Consider the following 16,370-nt stretch of genomic DNA (forward strand, 5'->3'; position numbering starts at 1 on the left):
TTCGTGAGGGCTGGGGTTGGGGCCGCATTGCTACGCGTGCTTGGAACATGCCAGGCGGTCTTGTTGTAGGTTACTCCGGGCACGCTTGACGGTGTCCGGACGTTTAGTAGTCAGACTCGAGAATTGCCTTAAGAGGCTGCTTTGTACTTCCGCTGCGAGGGCCGCCGTATGCTCCTCCGCTCGGAGAGAGCGTTCAGTGTTTCCATTGACCGTGATTACTCCTCGAGGGCCTGGCATCTTGAGCTTGAGGTATGCGTAGTGCGGCACCGCATTGAACTTTGCAAATGCGGTTCGTCGGAGCAGTGCGTGATAGCCACTACGGAACGGGACTATGTCGAAGATTAATTCCTTGCTTCGGAAGTTATCCGGGGATCCGAAGACAACTTCAAGTGTAATTGAGCCTGTGCAGTTGGCCTCTACACCTGGTATGACGCCTTTAAAGGTCGTTTTTGTGGGTTTAATCCTTGAGGCGTCTATGCCCATTTTGCGCACTGTATCCTGGTAAGGCAGGTTCAGGCTGCTGCCGCCGTCCATCAGGACTCTAGTGAGGTGAAATCCGTCAATGATTGGGTCAAGAACCAATGCGGCGAATCCGCCGTGGCAGATGCTAGTGGGGTGGTCCCTTCGATCAAAAGTGATCGGGCAGGAGGACCACGGGTTAAACTTTGGGGCGACTGGCTCCATCGCGTATACGTCCCTTAGTGCATGCTTTCGCTCCCTTTTGGGTATGTGTGTTGCGTATATCATGTTCACTGTCCGCACTTGTGGGGGAAAGCCCTTTTGTCCTCTATTGTTCGGCGGCCGGGATCCTCCTCGTCATCGCTATGCAACCCCTTGTTGTTGTTTTCGGCATTTAACTTGCCTGCCTGCTTGAATACCCAAAAATCCCTGTAGGTGTGGTTGGCTGGTTTTTCGGGGGTGCCATGTATCTGGCACGAGCGATCGAGTATTCGGTCCAAATTGGACGGGCCCTGAGTATTTCTTTTGAACGACTTTTTCCACTGACCGGGTTTAGAGCCTCTGAATCCGGCATTGACTGCCGTATCTTCAATATTATCGCCGTTAATGCGGCGCTTGTGCTTGTTGCGACGCGACCTGCCATTGTTGTCCTTGGTATCTGAACTACCAGGGTTTTTGGTCAGGTTGTTACTGCGAGCTAGCCAGCTATCCTCTCCCGTGCAGAAGCGGGTCATCAGTGATGTGAGGGCTGCCATGGATTTCGGCTTATCTTGTCCTAGGTGTCGGGCAAGCCACTCGTCGCAGATGTTATGTTTGAAGGCTGCAAGGGCCTCTGCATCCGGACAGTCAACAATTTGATTTTTCTTGGTTAAGAACCGTGTCCAGAATTGTCTGGCCGATTCATCTGGCTGCTGAATTATGTGGCTTAGGTCATCAGCGTCTGGTGGTCGCACATATGTGCCCTGGAAGTTATCAAGGAATGCGGCTTCCAGGTCTTCCCAACAACCAATTGATTCTGCTGGCAAGCTGTTGAGCCAATGCCGAGCTGGTCCTTTAAGCTTGAGTGAGAGGTATTTGATCGCGTGTAGATCATCACCGCGAGCCATGTGGATGTGAAGGAGATAGTCCTCGATCCAAACCGCAGGATCTGTTGTGCTGTCGTATGATTCAATGTTTACGGGTTTGAAACCCTCGGGGATTTGATGATCCATTACTTCGTCTGTGAAGCATAGTGGGTGTGCGGCGCCTCTGTATTGGGCTATATCACGACGCAGCTCAAATGTGCTTTGTCTACTGTGTTCAGCCCGACCGGAATTGCTGTATCCGGCGTGACGGTTGTCATCACGTGTCGTGGGGCGCCCACGCGATCCGTAGATCGATCTTATTTGCCTTGCCTTGTCCTCCAATATGTCTTGCAAGTCTGGCGCATTTCCTCGTGGCTTTGTACTTTTCGAGCGACGCCGGGGTGCGGCTTTAGTGGAGGGCCTAGAGGCCTCTCTGTCGCGGCCACGAGGTGGCCAGTCGGCCGCATCATGCGCTGGCGATGTAGGTTTGGGTGCTTCCTCCTCTAATTGGGGTAGCAGCCTGCATTTTGGATAGCTCTTGGAGGGGCGATCGAGTTTATACTCTTCGGCTGCAAGGACTTCGGTCCATCTGTCAGCTAGCAAGTCTTGGTCAGCTCTAAGCTGCTGCTGCTTTTTCTTGAGGTGCTTGCCGTGGCCATAAGCCTACGTTTGAAACGCTCTTCTTCGACGGGATCCTCGGGCACGACAAATTCGTCATCGTCGAGGCTTGCTTCATCTTCAGAGGGAGGCATATAATTATCGTCCTCTACCTCTCTGTCCGCCGCTCTATCATGAGGGCTGGCTTCTCCTCCTCCTGTGCTGAATCCTGCTAGAGGGGGTTGTCTTCGGCACTGTCCGGGGTGTTATTATCTCCCGTGCCAGAATCGCCGTTTTTGCTGTGGCGGGATTTAGAGCGGCGCTGCTGACGCCGGCGCTTGGGCTGTTTCTTGGAGGGGTCATCCTCCGCTGTTCCATTGCCATTCCCATCTTTTGGGGTGTCCACCATGTATATGTCGTATGACGAGGTGGCCTTCCAGTGCCCTGTGGGCGTTGGTTCTTGGTTGTCTCCTGCATCGTCGTCCATACCGTCGATGTCTTCGGAATCGAAGTCGAGCATGTCGGTTAAATTATCGATAGTGGCAACAAAGTGGGTGGTGGGTGGGCGTTGAATTTCTTCGTCGTCTGCATCCCAACCTTCCTGACCATAGTCCGGCCAGGGCTCTCCTGATAAAGAGAGAGACTTTAGTGAATTCAGGATGTCGCCAAAGGGCGAGTGCTGAAAGATGTCCGTGGCAGTGAACTACATAACCGACGCCCAATCGGATTTGATTGGCAGGGGCGCAGGAGGTTCGGAGTCCGGAGAGGAGTCCGACACCTCGGGGTCACGGGCTTTGCAAAGGACAGGGATAGTGTTCGGCTCAATTGCCATAGAGATCGTAGCCCCCGAGGCGGTGTCCAGCCACTCGTCCTCGATCAGCGAAGTCGGCTCCGAGCTAAGGGTCGGAGCGGACACTAGTGCGGCCTCCAGGGCACTGTTCGGTGGCAGAGCTAGATCATACCCATCGAGACAGTGCGGCGCGCTTGGCTGTGGCTCGAATCCGTCGAAGATCAAGTCTCCGCGGATGTCAGCCGTGTAGTTCAAACTCCCAAATCTAACCTGATGGCCAGGGGCGTAACTTTCGATCTGCTCCAGATGGCCAAGTGAATTGGCCCGCAGTGCAAAGCCGCCGAATACAAAGATCTGTCCGGGGAGAAAAGTCTCACCCTGGACCACGTCGCTGTTGCTGATCGAAGGAGCCATCGGGCCTAAAGGTGAAGACACAGAGGAACTCTCAATGAAAGCACCAATGTCGGTGTCAAAACCGGCGGATCTCAGGTAGGGGTTCCCGAACTATCCGTCTAGGCGGATGGTAACATGAGACAAGGGACACGATGTTTTTACCCAGGTTCGGGCCCTCTCGATGGAGGTAAAACCCTACTCCTGCTTGATTAATATTGATGATATGGGTAGTACAAGAGCAGATCTACCACGAGATCAAAGAGGCTAAACCCTAGAAGCTAGCCTATGGTATGATTGTTGTTCGTCCTACGGACTAAAACCCTCCGGTTTATATAGACACAGGAGAGGGTTAGTGAGGGAGTCCTGGATTACGGGGTGTCCGGATAGACAAACTATCACCATTGGCCGGACTCCTAGACTATGAAGATACAAGATTGAAGACGTCATCCCGTGTCCGGATGGGACTTTCCTTGGCGTGGAAGGCAAGCTTGGCGATACGGATATGTAGATCTCCTACCATTGTAACCGACTCTATGTAACCCTAACCCTCTCCGGTGTCTATATAAACCGGAGGGTTTTAGTCCGTAGGGCGAACAACAATCATACCATAGGCTAGCTTCTAGGGTTTAGCCTCTTTGATCTCGTGGTAGATCTACTCTTGTACTACCCATATCATCAATATTAATCAAGCAGGAGTAGGGTTTTACCTCCATCGAGAGGGCCTGAACCTGGGTAAAAACACCGTGTCCCTTGTCTCCTGTTACCATCCGCCTAGACGCACAGTTCGGGAACCCCTACCCGAGATCCGCCGGTTTTGACACCGACATTGGTGCTTTCATTGAGAGTTCCTCAGTGTCGTCACCTTTAGGCCCGATGGCTCCTTCGATCATCAAAAACGACGCGGTCCAGTGTGAGACTTTTCTCCCCGGACAGATCTTTGTATTCGGCGGCTTTGCACTGCGGGCCAATTCACTTGGCCATCTGGAGCAGATCGAAAGCTACGCCCCTGGCCATCAGGTCAGATTTGGGAGTTTGAACTACACGTCTGACATCCGCGGAGACTTGATCTTCGATGGATTTGAGCCATAGCCAAGCGCGCCGCACTGTCTCGATGGGTATGATCTAGCCCTGCCGCCGAACAGTGCCCTGGAGGCTGCACCAGCGTCCGCTCCGACCCTTAGCTCGGAGCCGACTTTGCCGATCGACGACGAGTGGCTGGACACCGCCTCGGGGGCTACGATCTCTACAGCGATTGAGCCGAACACCATCCCTGTCCTTCGCAAAGCCCGTGACTCCGAGGTGCCGGACTCATCTCCAGACTCCGAACCTCCCGCACCCCTGCCAATCAAATCCGATTGGGCACCGGTTATGGAGTTCACTACCGCGGACATCTTTCAGCACTCGCCCTTTGGCGACATCCTGAATTCACTAAAGTCTCTCTCTTTATTAGGAGAGCCCTGGCCGGACTATGGTCAGGAAGGTTGGGATGCGGACGACGAAGAAATTCAACACCCACCCACCACCCACTTCATAGCCACTATCGATGATTTAACCGACATGCTCGACTTCGACTCCGAAGACATTGACGGTATGGACGACGATGCAGGAGACAACCAAGAACCAGCGCCTACAAGGCACTGGAAGGCCACCTTGTCATACGACATATACATGGTGGACACCCCAAAAGATGGGAATGGCAATGGAACAGCGGAGGATGACCCCTCCAAGAAACAGCCCAAGCACCAGCGTCAGCGGCGCCGCTCTAAATCCCGCCACAACAAAAACGGTGATTCCGGCACGGGAGATAATAACACCCCGGAAAGTGCCAAAGACAACCCCCTCCAGCAGGATTCAGCACAGGAGGAGGGAGAAGCCAGCCCTCATGATAGAGCGGTGGACAGAGAGGGAGAGGACGATAATTATATGCCTCCCTCCGAAGATGAAGCAAGCCTCGACGATGACGAATTTGTCGTACCCGAGGATCCCGTCGAACAAGAGCGTTTCAAACCCAGGCTTATGGCCACGGCAAGCAGCCTCAAGAAAAAGCAGCAGCAGCTTAGAGCTGACCAAGACTTGCTAGCGGACAGATGGACTGAAGTCCTTGCAGCCGAAGAGTATAAACTCGATCGCCCCTCCAAGAGCTACCCAAAACGCAGGCTGCTACCCCAATTAGAGGAGGAAGCACCCAAACCTACATCACCAGTGCATGACGCGGCCGACCGGCCACCTTGTGGCCGCGACAGAGAGGCCTCTAGGCCCTCCACTAAAGCCGCACCCCGGCGTCGCTCAAAAAGTACAAAGCCACGGGGAAATGCGCCAGACTTGCGAGACATATTGGAGGACAAGGCAAGGCAAATAAGATCGATCTACGGATCACATGGGCACCCCACGATACATGATGACAACCGTCACGCCGGATACAACAATTCCGGCCGGGCCGAACACAGTAGACAAAGCTCATCTAAGCTGCATCGTGATATAGCCCAATACAGAGGCGCCGCACACCCACTATGCTTCACAAACGAAGTAATGGATCATCAAATCCCCGAGGGTATCAAACCCGTAAACATTGGATCATACGACAGCACAATAGATCCTGCAGTTTGGATCGAGGACTATCTCCTTCACATCCACATGGCCCGCGGTGATGATCTACACGCCATCAAATACCTCCCACTCAAGCTTAAAGGACCAGCTCGGCATTGGCTCAACAGCTTGCCAGCAGAATCAATTGGTTGTTGGGAAGACCTGGAAGCCGCATTCCTTGATAACTTCCAGGGCACCTATGTGCGACCACCAGACATTGATGACCTAAGCCACATAATTCAGCAGCCAGATGAATCGGCCAGACAATTCTGGACACGGTTCTTAACAAAGAAAAATCAAATCGTTGACTGTCCGGATGTAGAGGCCCTTGCAGCCTTCAAACATAACATCCGCGACGAGTGGCTTGCCCGACACCTAGGACAGGAAAATCCGAAATCCATGGCAGCCCTCACATCACTCATGACCCGCTTCTGCGCGGGAGAGGACAGCTGGCTAGCTCGCAGTAACAACCTGAACAAAAACCCTGGTAGTTCGGATACCAAGGACAGCAATGGCAGGTCATGTCGCAACAAGCACAAGCGCCGCATTAACGGCGATAATACTGAAGATATAGCAGTCAATGTCGGATTCAGAGGCTCTAAACCCGGTCAGCGTAAAAAGCCGTTCAAAAGAACTACTCAGGGCCCATCCAATTTGGACCGAATACTCGATCGTTTGTGCCAGATACATGGCACCCCCGAAAAACAAGCCAACCACACCTACAGGGATTGTTGGGTATTCAAACAGGCAGGCAAGTTAAGTGCCGAAAACAATGACAAGGGGCTGCATAGCGATGACGAGGAGGAGCCCCGGCCGCCGAACAATAGAAGACAGAAGGGCTTTCCCCCACAAGTGCGGACAGTGAACATGATATACGCAACCCACATACCGAAAAGGGAGCGGAAGCGTGCACTAAGGGACGTATATGCGATGGAGCCAGTCGCCCCAAAGTTCAACCCGTGGTCCTCCTGCCCGATCACTTTTGATCGAAGGGACCACCCCACTAACATCCGCCACGGCGGATTCTCCGCATTGGTTCTTGACCCAATCATTGACGGATTTCACCTCACTAGAGTCCTGATGGACGGTGGCAGCAGCCTGAACCTGCTTTACCAGGATACAGTGTGCAAAATGGGCATAGACCCCTCAATGATTAAACCCACAAAAACGACCTTTAAAGGCGTCATACCAGGTGTAGAGGCCAACTATACAGGATCAATTACACTTGAAGTGGTCTTCGGATCTCCGGATAACTTCCGAAGCAAGGAATTAATCTTCAACATAGTCCCGTTCCGTAGCGGCTATCACGCACTGCTCGGACGAACCACATTTGCAAAATTCAATGCGGTGCCGCACTACGCATACCTCAAGCTCAAGATGCCATGCCCTCGAGGAGTAATCACGGTCAATGAAAACACCGAATGCTCTCTCCGAACGGAGGAGCATACGGCGGCCCTCGCGGCGGAAGTACAAAGCAGCCTCTTAAGGCAATTCTCGAGTCCGACTACTAAACGTCCGGACACCGTCAAGCGCGCCCGGAGTAACCTACAACAAGACCGCCTGGCACGTTCCGAGCACGTGTAGCAATGCGGCCCCAACCCCAGCCCTCGCGAAATTGCGAGACAAGTACCACGCGTACATAACTACGCTCTGGAGATACCATGGGCATAGGGGAAGGGGCACGACCACGGCATGCCCAGAGTGCGGCTTAACCGCACAAGGGGCTCCCAATTGTGCCATTCTTTTTTTCTTATTCGCAGGACTCCGTTTTCCAGCAACCTTGTACGGCAGTAGAAACGCCGAACTCATGATGCAACAGCCAGGGAAGCAGAAAAACTACGTCGAGTGTCCAGGTGGTCTCTATTACGAGCAGTATACATGTTTTACATACCATCCCGTAGCTTACCCCTAGAGGGGGACATGTTAAATAGTCCCATCCCTTGCTTATCGCACTATTTGTATCGTTCTGCTTTCATTGCAGCATCTTTTGAATAAACAATACATAGCTTCTGCTTATTATTGCATTCCTTTTTTTTCTTCTATAAATGTTCATCTATGACATGTTGCACCTGTACAACTTGGTACGGTCAATACACCAGGGGCTTAAGTACCCCAAAACATGGTGTGATAAGTCCAAACACTTTCACAAGTGCGGCACCCCGAACTTATAGCATTATATGAATCGGCTCTGAATCATGTCTTGGGTCAATAGTTGGGTTTGCCCGGCTCCCATGTTTTGGTACCTTACATTCCGTTATGTCGGCTAAGGTAGCGCTGGGAGAACCACTGCGATTGTGCCCCGGTTGAGCTGGGTTGAGCACCTCAGTGGAGAAAGCTAAAACTGACCGTCATGATAGGGCGAGAGCTGGTCGCTGTTCAAGAGGTTTTTCGGGTCCCTAAAGACTCATGCCGCTTAGAGGGAGGAGTCGGCATTGTCCGGCCAAGGCGTGGATAGCGCCCCGACTTCGGTCTTCCGAATACCAGGGGCTTCACTGAAATTTAAAATTATAGAATTCTATGGCTAAGTGAGAGTGTTCAAGCATTATAGTCCGGTTGCCTCGTTCGTCGTGTTGAACGCCTCCCTCGAAGGACCCAAGAATGGGAACAAGAGCGCTCAAGTTTATCCCGAACACCCCAGCACTCGTGGCATGGGGGCTGAAGCCAACGACTCGCCATCTCTCAAATTTGATAAACGGCCGCACAGAAGGTAATATTTTAAATTAACAAGCGTTGCTTAGCGCATATGAACAAAGTTTTCAGCGTACAGGATAACAAATGTGAGTCTACTAAAAAATTACATCTTTGGACCATTCGCCCGCTATAATGCAGGCACCCTTCAGGACGCCCTTATAGTACATCTCGGGCTTGTGATACTCCTTGCCCGGCGGTGGCGCGTCCGTCACAAGCTTCTCAGCGTCCATCTTTCCCCAGTGCACTTTAGCATGGGCAAGGGCCCGACGGGCACCTTTAATGCAGACGGAGTGCTTCATGACTTCAATCCACGGACAGGCGTCCACCAGCCGCCGCACCAGACCGAAGTAGCTCCCAGGCATGGCTTCTTTAGGCCACAGCCGAACTATGAGGCCCTTCATGGCCTTTTCGGCAACCTTGTGGAGCTCGACCAGCTGCTTCAGCTGGTCGCTCAGGGGCACCGGATGTCTGGCCTCAGCATATTGAGACCAGAACACCTTCTCTGTCGAGCTCCCCTCCTCGGCTCGGTAGAACGTGGCAGCATCAGACACACTACGGGGCAGATCGGCGAACGCTCCTGAAGAGCTCCGGATTCGGGTAAGTAACAGATAATTCACTTTTACATGCTTGCTTTGCATAAAAAATGCCTTACCCGCCGCTATCTTCTTTATCGCCTCGATCTCCTGGAGGGCTTTTTGGGCTTCGGCCTTAGTGGCTTTGGCACTCTCAAGAGCCAAGGCGAGCTCGGACTCTCGAGTCTTCTAGTCACGCTCGAAACTCTCGTGTTTTTCCACGAGAGCCTGGAGCTCTTGCCGCACCTCCGCCACCCGCACTTCATGCTTCTCTCGCTCGGTGCGCTCCAAGGCCGCACTATTTTCGGCCTTGGACACCGCTTCCTTCAGGGTCGCCACCTCGTTCGTGGCCCCTGCAATACCCACATTATTCCTGTCATTTTTTGCAACCAAATCCTTTCTATAAGGTATTACTTTAATAAGGTATTACTTACCTTCCTTATCCTCGAGCTGCTTCTTGGCAAGGCCGAGCTTGTTCTCGGACCGCTCGAGGCTCTGCTTTAATGCATTGACCTCCGCAGTCAGTGTGGCAGAGGTCAGCAGCGCAGCCTGCATTCCCATATTGACATATTTATGGTTAGACTCATGCGTATATCTTTTTAGATCCTCAGCTTGGCTTTTCTTTCCGAACACCAAACTGAGCATCAGGGGCTACTGTATATGCGGTAATATTCTTACATATCTTAAAAACTTACCTCAAAGCCTGTTAGAAGACTGGTACAGGCTTCAGTCAGCCCGCTCTTGGCGGACTGAACTTTCTGGATCACCGCACTCATAACAGTGCGGTGCTCCTCGTCGATGGAGGCGCCGTTAAGCGCCTCCAGCAAATTATCTGGCGCCTCCGGTTGGATGGAGGCCGCCGATGTCGCAGTCTTGCCCTTCTTATGAAGGGGCTGCCTGCAGGACTCTGGAACCACTGAAGGTTCTGGTACGGAGTCCGGCACAGGGCCGGACTTAGAGCACTCTAGGGTTTTGCCCCCTTCGTGCCCGGAGTCCGGGAGGTCGCCTTGCGGCGCCTCCAGGACCACCTCCTCCTGGTTGGGCCCCTTTTGGGACTCCACCGCGGTGTCTTCTGCGTCGCGAGGGGAGGAGGCGGTCGGAAGTGAAGTGCTATTCACATCCGACGAACCCAGGGAGCCGCTCGACGAAGCGGGGAGCTCATCCTTGGGCGGGCTACATGGTTGTATTCGGCGTTAGAAGACACCATGCGACAAATGAAAAATCATGAGTTATTATGGAATCCGGACACTTACGATCTCGCCAGGGGCTTGGCCCTCGAGGGCCACTCCTCTTTGCCGTGGTTGGCGTTGGTGGAGTAGTCCGGAGGAAGGGTCCTTCCCTTCTTGGACCGTCCGGCCTCCCCAGTGGGGAGGCCTTCCTTTTCTTCTCTCCCCCTGTTAGGGGAGAAGCCTCTTTCTTCTCCTCCTCGTCTTCGCGGGAGGAGTCCGCCTCGGAGTCATCGGATGATGAGTCCGATAACACCTGACGCCGGGAACTCTTTCGAGTTCCCGTGGCCTTCTTCTTGGCCTTCTTCTCAGGCACCACGTGAGGTGTCGGAACCAGCAGCCCCGTTAAGCGGGCGTCCGCTGGGTCTTCTGGCAAAGGAGTCGGACAGTTAACCTGCTCGGACTTCTTCAACCAGTCCTGTCAAAGGTAAGGGAGTTTAGATCCCACATAGAGTCAGACTATGAAAAACAAGAATCCCGTAAAGGGTAGAATAGCTTACCTCGCTGGCCTGACGCCGGAGCTGAATCCGCGATCTTCGATAGCGGATGTGGGGGCCTCGGCGCCCTTAAATAGCACCTTCCAGGCATCTTCGTACGTAGTGTCGAAGAGCTTGCTCAAGGTTTGGTGTTGTGCCGGATCAAACTCCCACAATTTGAAGGCCCGTTGTTGGCACGGGAGGATCCGGCGTATGAGCATGACCTGGACTACATTGACAAGCTTGAGATTCTTGTTCACCAGCTTTTGGACGCAGGCTTGAAGTCCGGTCAGCTCTTCCGAATCTCCCCACGTTAGGCCCGTCTCTTTCCAGGAGGTGAGCCGTGTGGGGAAACCAGATCGGAATTCAGGGGCCACCGCCCATTTAGGGTCACGCGGCTCGGTGATGTAGAACCACCCCGATTGCCACCCCTTTATTGTCTCCACAAAGGAGCCCTCGAGCCATAGGACGTTGGCCATCCGGCCTGCCATGGCACCTCCGCACTTCGCTTGGCGTCCGCCCACTACCTTCGGCTTGATATTAAAAACCTTCAGCCATAAGACGAAGTGGGGCTGGATGCAGAGGAAGGCCTCGCACACAACGATGAACGCCGAGATGTTGAGGATGAAGTTCGGGGCCAGATCGTGGAAATCTAGGCCATAGTAGAACATGATCCCCCGGACAAATTGGTGAAGTGGAAAACGTAGTCCGCGGAGGAAGTGGGTAAGGAACACCACCCTCTCATGGGGCCTGGGGGTAGGAAGGAGCTGCCCCTTGTCGGGGAGCTGATGCACGATGTCGCTGGATAAGTATCCGGCCTTCCGCAGCTTTTTGACTTGTTCCTCCGTTATGGAGGAGACCATCCACTTGCCTCCCGCTCCGGACATGGCTGGGGAAGGTTGAGGCGAGATGTGCGGACTTGGGCGCTGGAGCTCGAGTGCGCGGAAATGGATAAGCAAAGGAGGAAGAAGGCGTAGGTACAAAGGTGGATCCTTATCCCCTTATATGGACGGACGAAACTATGCGTCCCCACTAGCCTGATAAAACTCGCTTATCTCCCAAGCGCCCTAATCAATGGCGCGGTTGGGTTACCCACGCCCGCATTGATAAGAATCCCGGAATAAGGGGACACAATCTCTGCTTTGACAAGACGTGCCAAAGAAACCGTCTCGCTAAACACGCTGAGGTGGGACAGTAAAAATGATTCCAATAAAGGCTTGGCCGTGATGTGATGTCACGCCGTAAAATACGTCAGCAGATTGAATTTGTGTAAGGATTATTCTCTCTACGGTGGTATGTGGAACTTATTTTGCAGAGCCGGACACTATCCTTGTGTTCAAAATCTTCTATGAAGTATTCGGAGGAGGAACCCGCCTTGCAATGCCGAAGACAATATGCGCGCCGGACTCGTCGTCATTGAAGCCTGGTTCAGGGGCTACTGAGGGAGTCCTGGATTAGGGGGTGTCCGGATAGCCGAACTATCACCGTTGGCCGGACTCCTAGACTATGAAGATACAAGATTGAAGACTTCGTCCCGTGTCCGGATGGGACTTTCCTTGGCGTGGAAGGCAAGCTTGGCGATACAGATATGTAGATCTCCTACCATTGTAACCGACTCTGTGTAACCCTAACCCTCTCCGGTGTCTATATAAACCGGAGGGTTTTAGTCCGTAGGGCGAACAACAATCATACCATAGGCTAGCTTCTAGGGTTTAGCCTCTTGGATCTCGTGGTAGATCTACTATTGTACTACCCATATCATTAATATTAATCAAGGAGGAGTAGGGTTTTACCTCCATCGAGAGGGCCCGAACCTGGGTAAAAACATCGTGTCCCTTGTCTCCTGTTACCATCCACCTAGACGCACAGTTCGGGAACCCCTACCCGAGATCCGCCGGTTTTGACACCGACAGTTAGGGTTACACAGAGTCGGTTACAATGGTAGGAGATCTACATATCCGTATCGCCAAGCTTGCCTTCCACGCCAAGGAAAGTCCCCTCCGGACACGGGACGAAGTCTTCAATCTTGTATCTTCATAGTCCAGGAGTCCGGCCAACGGTGATAGTTCGGCTATCCGGACACCCCCTAGTCCAGGACTCCCTCACCTGTCGCTGAGGGATTCATTCTGAACATTCAAAGTAGTTTTGATATTTTCTCTCATACCCCGTGGACAACCTCTGCTGAAAAAGATAGATGCTTTCTCATGATTTATGCGCTGTCCTGAAGCCAAACAGTAGCGTTCCAATAGGTTTGATACTGCAACAGCCCCTTTAACACTTGATTTAAACATCAGCAGGCTATCATCGGCGAAAAGGAGATGGTTCACGACGGGCGTCGTGGTGCCACCTTGATCCCTTCTAGCTGAGACGACGAGGAACTGGATTTCAGTAGGCACGAAAGGCTCTCTGCTGCGATTAAAAAGAGATGTGGGGATATCGGATCTCCCTGCCGAATACCTCTGGATGGATAGAAAGTGTCTAGTCTCTCACCATTAAAAAGCACTGAGAACGAAACTGAACGCACCATGTTCATGACGAACTGTACCCAGGCTGGAGCGAAACCCAGCTTTATCATTATCGAGCTTTAGGGCACAAAAACTGTTTACCTTGGCCTTGCTGTGTTTCATAAAGTGAAGACACTCATAAGCACTGATGATGTTATCTGTAATATGTCTTCCTGGCACAAAGAACATTCTTTTTTTTAATGACGGCAAGGACATCCCCCCCCCCCCCCTTTTTTTTTTGAGACAAAGAACATTCCCATTCCATTTTTTTTTGAGGGCTATTCCCATTCCATCTCGGTGGACCGGCAACGCATGCAGCTACATGGGCCGGTGGGTAACCAGCTTTCCGAGATTTGGTAGGCCCAAGGTTTCTTACTCCTCCACCAGCGGAGCCAGCCAGCCACCACACCCCTCCCACTCCATTCCGGCCAAAACCCTCGCCTCCGGTCGCCGCCATGGCCGCGAGCGTCAAGCAAGTCCTTGGGTGGTTCCCCGGCATCGACGCCATCGCCAGGATTAGGGATGCCTCCCTCTCCGCTGTCCCGGGCTACGCCGGCGAGGACCGCATCAGCGCCCTCCAAGACCACCTCCTCCGCGACATCGTGTCCCGCCTCCCCGTCAAGGACGCCGCCCGCACGGCCGCGCTCGCCTCCCGCTGGCGCCACCTCTGGCGCTCCACGCCGCTCGTCATGTACGACGCCCACCTCCTCCCAGCCGGCGACCCCGCGCGCGTCGCCGCCGTCGCCCGCATCCTCGCCGACCACCCGGGCCCCTTCCGCACCGTCAGCATCACCTGCTGCAATTTCGCGTCGCACGAGCGTGAGCTCGCCGAGTGGCCGCGCCTCCTCGCCGCCAAGGGCGTCCAAGACCTCGTCCTCGTCAACAAGCCCGCCGACGACGAACGCCTCCCCGTCGTCCCCGCCGACATCCTCCGCTGCGCCTCACTCCGGCGCCTCTTCCTGGGATTCTGGAGGTTCCCGGACAACGGCTTCAGCCCACCCGGTGGAGGCGCAGACGGATTTCCACACCTCCGGGAGCTCAGCTTGTTCGGCACCGACGACATGCTCGGCGGCGACCTCGACCGCTTGCTCGCTTCCAGCCCCGTTCTGGACACCCTCGCGCTCGTCCTCAGCCCAACCTGCGAGCGCGTCCACCTCCGCAGCCAAAGCCTCAAGTGCGTGCTCCTCTGGGAGTGCTTCATGAAGGAGGTCCTCGTCATGGACTCCCCGCTCCTGGAGCGGCTCATTCTGTGGAAAACCATTGATGGTGAAGACGACCCGGTGGCTGTGAGGGTCAGCATTGCTGACGCGCCGAAGCTGCGGGTGCTGGGTTACTTGGAGCCGAGAGTTCACCAGCTGCAGATTGGCGAGAATGTCATCAAGGTACTACCTTTCAATGCATCTCACTTTCAGTAATGGCATTCCATATTCCAATCTGTATCCACATTTTAAGATACTACTAGAAGGAGCATGCCCTCTTCATTACGCGATGCACATAGCAAAACATTTCTCTCGGCGTGTCAAGTGATGCGTGAATCTTGTATGTGATCATTGTATCAACGGAATGAAGTATGATCTCTCTTTCTCTCTTGGTGCATTGCGTTGCAGCCTGATACAATGGTGAGCCCAAGCACCGTGTTTCCAAGCGTCAAGACATTGGCCTTGAAGGTGAACTTTGGTGTCTTTGAGGAGGTCAAGATGCTGGCCAGCGTCCTCAGATGCTTTCCCGAAGTTGACAGGCTGCACATCGAGGTGACTTCTTCATACCCTCCTGCACTGCACATTCCTTCAGTCAGCTGTTCGGCATTCATATCATAGATTATCTGTCACCGAGGTGATTAAACTACTGTCCACTTTTACCATTTTGCAGTCTGTCATGGCCGATGAACCCACTGGAACACACTATACTGAGTTCTGGCAAGAGATCCGTCCTATCGAATGTGTGAAGTCGCACGTCAAGAAGGTGGTTATCCATGAATTCCGCGGAAAACAAAGCGAAAACGAATTCCTCGAGTTTGTTAGCAGTAGTGCAGAGAAGCTGCGGTCTTTGCTTGTTGTGATTACCCGAGAAATGTTTGCTTCGGCATGGGATTTCTCAATTTCATTGCCAAATGAGGTGAATGAGGTGATTGTCAAAGCAGGGGCTCTGACGCGTGGAGCATGGGCCTGCGAGGACTGTCAACTGGTGGTGGCGGGTCCTAAAGTGGTGGATGGTTGGAGCTTCCGCAGAGCGTCTGATCCCTCTGTAAAGGACCCTTTCCGCTGATGCACTTGAAGAAGCAGAGCACTCCTTCAGGTACCATGAGCAGCTGCAAGTGTTCATGTTAGCTGAAACTGATGTTTGATTTGACATGTTATGCACTGTGTGTGATCAACATTGATCTGTCTTTGATGCTGATAGAAGTAAAAGACATGCAGTTAGTTACATCTTGAGACTTTATATTGCTTTTACCATCCTAGTATCATTTTTCTTTGTAGTGCTCCTTTTTCTGTTTCATCCAGCACTAGCTAGGCAGCATTCCATGGCTTGCAGATATCATATACGTGCCGACCACCTCTGCCAATTCAACCCAGAGTATACAATGCTCTAGTCAGGTTGATGAATTAGCCCCTGGATCATGCTTAGGTCTGCTGGGCTGCTGGCTGAGTTTTAGTTTTCTTGGTTGCTCCATGGGCTTGTAATACATGCCTTGACTATTTTCTCTAGTGTTTGGCAAGCAAAACTATCATGGATATGTCTGTTCCAGCATATCCTCTGTGATCGGGAGGACTTGATCAGGGCTGGTTAGGGTAGGTACAAATCAAATTGGTTTGATGTGCTGATGATGCTAGTGGCAAGCAAAACTATCATGGATATGTTTGTTCCAGCTTATCCTGTGTGATCGGGAGGACTTGATCAGGGCTGGTTAGGGTAGGTACAAATCAAATTGGTTTGATGTGCTGATGATGCCAGTGATGAGCAATAGCAGCATATATTCGCCTTAGAAAAGAATCTGCAGCAGTACATAACACG

At 52.9% G+C, this 16,370-nt stretch overlaps 1 protein-coding gene across 1 annotated transcript; it reads left to right on the forward strand.

The window, feature by feature from the left end:
• Nucleotides 1-13,733: 13,733 nt before the first annotated feature.
• On the forward strand, nucleotides 13,734-15,816 carry LOC123069098 (FBD-associated F-box protein At4g10400). Its single transcript, XM_044491853.1, has 3 exons — nucleotides 13,734-14,740; nucleotides 14,966-15,109; nucleotides 15,228-15,816. The coding sequence occupies exons 1-3, from the start codon at nucleotides 13,814-13,816 to the stop codon at nucleotides 15,621-15,623; spliced, it is 1,467 nt and encodes a 488-aa protein (XP_044347788.1). The 5' UTR covers nucleotides 13,734-13,813; the 3' UTR covers nucleotides 15,624-15,816.
• The last annotated feature ends 554 nt before the right edge of the window (nucleotides 15,817-16,370 follow it).

This window comes from Triticum aestivum, chromosome 3B, assembly GCF_018294505.1.
Source record: "Triticum aestivum cultivar Chinese Spring chromosome 3B, IWGSC CS RefSeq v2.1, whole genome shotgun sequence".
NCBI lineage: Eukaryota > Viridiplantae > Streptophyta > Magnoliopsida > Poales > Poaceae > Triticum > Triticum aestivum.